The sequence below is a fragment of the Cynara cardunculus genome (assembly GCF_001531365.2).
Source record: "Cynara cardunculus var. scolymus isolate 2C chromosome LG 13, CcrdV1, whole genome shotgun sequence".
Taxonomy (NCBI): Eukaryota; Viridiplantae; Streptophyta; class Magnoliopsida; order Asterales; family Asteraceae; genus Cynara; species Cynara cardunculus.
The window spans coordinates 8158388-8162044 of record NC_037540.1 but is presented as its reverse complement, the minus strand read 5'-3'; the positions used below and the strand labels follow the sequence as shown (position 1 = coordinate 8162044).

The following is a 3657-nucleotide window of genomic DNA, read 5'->3' as shown; positions in this document are numbered from 1 at the left end:
CGTCAAGAAATACATGGTTTCGATGTTTTTCCACCGACTACCATAACAAACGCTGTTTCCTATTAGAATTAGTGACCTCTTGAATCCTATAACTTGTACGACCTTGTCTTAATAATTAAGGATCAAATTTGTTAGGTTAGGTTATATAATTTCATAATAAACAAATAATAACTTATTGTCTTATATTTGCATAAGACGCACGCCAAAACAATTCTATTATAATATATAGATAGTTGTTGAGATCTATATGAGCACAATAATATAATAATTAAAACAAAACAGTACAAAAAGAAATGTTTTATTAAATTATTAATTATTTCACGAGTCTCTCTTGTTGATAGAATGATAAATAGTTTTAAATTACTTAACAATTTGTAAAATATATAAAACAATTCCCGGAATAAAATACAAGAATTCTATACTTCTGAAAAATAAAAATATATTTACATATTAAACTAGTTTTTTAAAAACATTTTCTTACATAAATACTTACTTATTTTTAAATTAAGACGTTGTTTGATTTTTTATCCATTAAGTTTTGAATCTATTAAGTTGTTTCTAATTATTAATCCACCTCGAATAAATTAAGATAAATTGTTGCTTAATTTTTATCTTGAATAAATAGTTTGAATAAGAGGCTGCTTGACAGTTGCTGAATGATTAAGTGATCAGAATGATTAAGAGACTCTCATGATATAATGCAAAATGAAATATAATTGTTTGGTAATTGTTTACAATGAAATTAGGGTGCTTAATGATATAGTGCCAAACAAGATTCACCTCTTAACGATTCAAAGTCTGCCTCTTAATGGAATTATTAAAAGGTAAACAAACAACTCCTTAGCAAAAATTACCAACCTTATTCATCATAAGTGTTGAATAAAAATAAATTGTTTAATACATATTTAAAATGACAAAAAAATTAAAATAATATGAATGATTTGAATTCAACAAGTTCATAACACTACCTAATAATGTAAAATATATTAAAATAATAAAGTATTATTATGTGATTACATTTTCTAATTTATGCATGTCGGTAAACTTAACGAGACGTGTGATTAAATGTTATAGGACAAGCGTAATTTCTGGAATAAACTCTACCTTAATGCATTAATATAGGATAGATTAACTTAACGTGTTAAGTTAGTCTCTTAGTATTAAGTTAAAATCAAACACCTCAATATCTCTTAGTATTAAGTTAAAATCAAACACCTCAATATAATTTAACCAACTAAGCTAACAACCCATTAAACTTATTAGGTTGAAAACAAACACATTCAGAAATTAACTCATACAAGTCTTCCCGTTTACCAAGCGCTTAACCAAGTCAATTTACTTTATCGGATGAATATGGCAAGGACTAAAAATCTTACCCGGTAAGAGCGAAGGCAAGAATCGAGAGTCTTAGCTGTTAAGTGAGAACGAGGACTCTTACCATGGTCAGCGCTTACCGGGATAATTGTTGCATACAATGTGTTTTAGTGAATAAAATCTTACCCGGTAAGTAAGCGATAATGTTGAATTTTACCGGTAAGTGCTTACCGGGTAATCGGCCCCTTATTTATACATCTTTTGGTATAAAAAGTCACATAAAATAATATTTTTTTATAACAACAAAACATACGACGTATATAAAAAATATTCAAAGACCATCAATGATTTGAAAATTTGTAAAAGTAGATATAAAAATTGTTATTAGAATAGAAAGTGGTTGATAAAGATGGAGGACAATTTATAAGTTACCCAGAAGACCGTTTTCTTTGTAGCTCTCGACTGAATCCACAAGCGTTTCTTCCAGTGGTCTGTAGCTCCACCCCAGCCTCTGTAGTTTCTCAGATGTAACTGAAAATATTCCATCCAGCTCGATAAATCTGCCACCGGAAATGTAGTTAATATGGGCTAGAAACAAAAATGAGGTTCATGTGGCTTTAGCGTAGCCGGTACGGAGATGGACATCTTTGTAGAATGAATGGAAAATCTGGGGTTCGACTCCAGACACTGGTCACACCACCCATATGCCATTCGGACACACGTACCTCCCCGTGAAGGCCGTGGAACCCATATGGTCCTACCCTTTTGCAGAAAGGAGGCCCAAAGGTTCAAATATTAGTCTCAGAAAATTTAAAAGAACGAAACATGAGCACCCATGCACCATAAGTCAATTCCCTGAATGAGAGAATATGTGGAACCCCGTTGGAGCTTTCCACAATGGTATAGCTTTGCCCAATATATAGGACCCACATGCTTAGGTGGCTAAGAAAAAGAGACTTCTTGTGAGGTTGTGCAGTTACAAGCAAAAAGAGGATTTTTGTTTGTTGGGGCTTTTCCACAATGTGAGTTGGTCAAAAAGCATTTCGATAAGCTCTCAAAAAGCCTCAATTCTGGATGCTCTTAAATTATTCTCCAAAAGAGCCATTAAGGAGAGAGGAGATGCTCGAACAAATATGGAGGAGAAATGGTCCAAGTCTAGACGATGCAAGACCCCAACACATCCCTTCCAACGAAGGCTAGACGGACACAAATTGTCCCGGGGTCTCCAAAGGGTCAAGCCATATCGATCGGTTCTATATGGTCTTGTTCGTGGTTTTACATGTCTCACCAAATCAACCCGTCCCTCCATGTCAAATAAAGTTCCAATCTGATTACATTATTTATTTGGCACAATTTAAGAAAGTGTTCAACTATTTGTGAAATATCTAAAATGCCTTCCTATAATCTTGTAGACCCAAATCAATACCATCAAGTTATTTCTTATAACAATAATGGCAGAGATGTAATGGTAACTTGGAAACTTTCTAAAAATAGGAAATTGATGCAATTTTCATGGGGAAGGAGTAAAAAGAGAAAGAGACTCACTTCTTTGGATACTTGTAGTCAGGATAGTACTTCTTCAGCATTTCTACCAATTGTTTTGACCTGATCAGGTGAGATGTGCATATGTATCTTCCACTGGCCTCAGGTTTTTCATACACTAAAAGAAGTGCTTCGACTAGATCACGTACATCTACGATCATCCGCAGCCTGTTCTCTATTTCTTCATATCCTTCTGCAAACATGCAGAATGCAACAGAAGATGCCACTTTTAAAGTCAGAATCATGCTTGACATTCCCTTCCTTCCAAAATAAATGTCCACAATAAAAATGGCATACAGATCTAGAAATGTGTAATTCTTAACACTTTTTACTCAACTAAATGACAGTTTTACCCTTAACAATAGTGGAGTAACGAATTTCTCCAACTCACAAGTAAGGGTATAATTGGAAAGTAGGCACTAACTTCTGAAAGTGGACATTTATTTTGGGACAAACTAAATAGAAATATGGACTCTTATTTTGGGACGGATAGAGTATGCGTAAAAATTGCAACAATTTCTATTTTGGGACACCTACAATCGAGTGTACACTTTCGGAATTTTTTTCAAATGTATACAGACACATGATATAAAAAAGAGACTAACAGAGAAGAAAATTGTGATAACCAGATCCTGGTTATTACCCAAGGTATTTAATACGTGATTATTTGATTAATTCATTACATGGTAATTGATACATGTTGGTATGTGAATTTGTGTATTATTTGAATACATGGATATGTGTATATATATATTTACGCGATATAAATATATATATATATATATATATATATATATGTAG

General features: G+C 32.8%; 1 protein-coding gene across 1 annotated transcript in view; it reads right to left on the bottom strand.

The window, feature by feature from the left end:
• Nucleotides 1-1682: 1682 nt before the first annotated feature.
• LOC112524582 (cinnamoyl-CoA reductase 2-like) overlaps nucleotides 1683-3657 on the bottom strand; it is an 8137-nt gene continuing 6162 nt past the window's right edge. The window contains exons 5-6 of the mRNA XM_025134469.1: nucleotides 2860-3049; nucleotides 1683-1874 (exon numbers count right to left, since the gene is read on the bottom strand). Coding sequence (XP_024990237.1) covers nucleotides 1736-1874; nucleotides 2860-3049 — 329 coding nt within the window. The 3' untranslated portion in view covers nucleotides 1683-1735. The remainder of the gene's footprint in view (nucleotides 1875-2859; nucleotides 3050-3657) is intronic.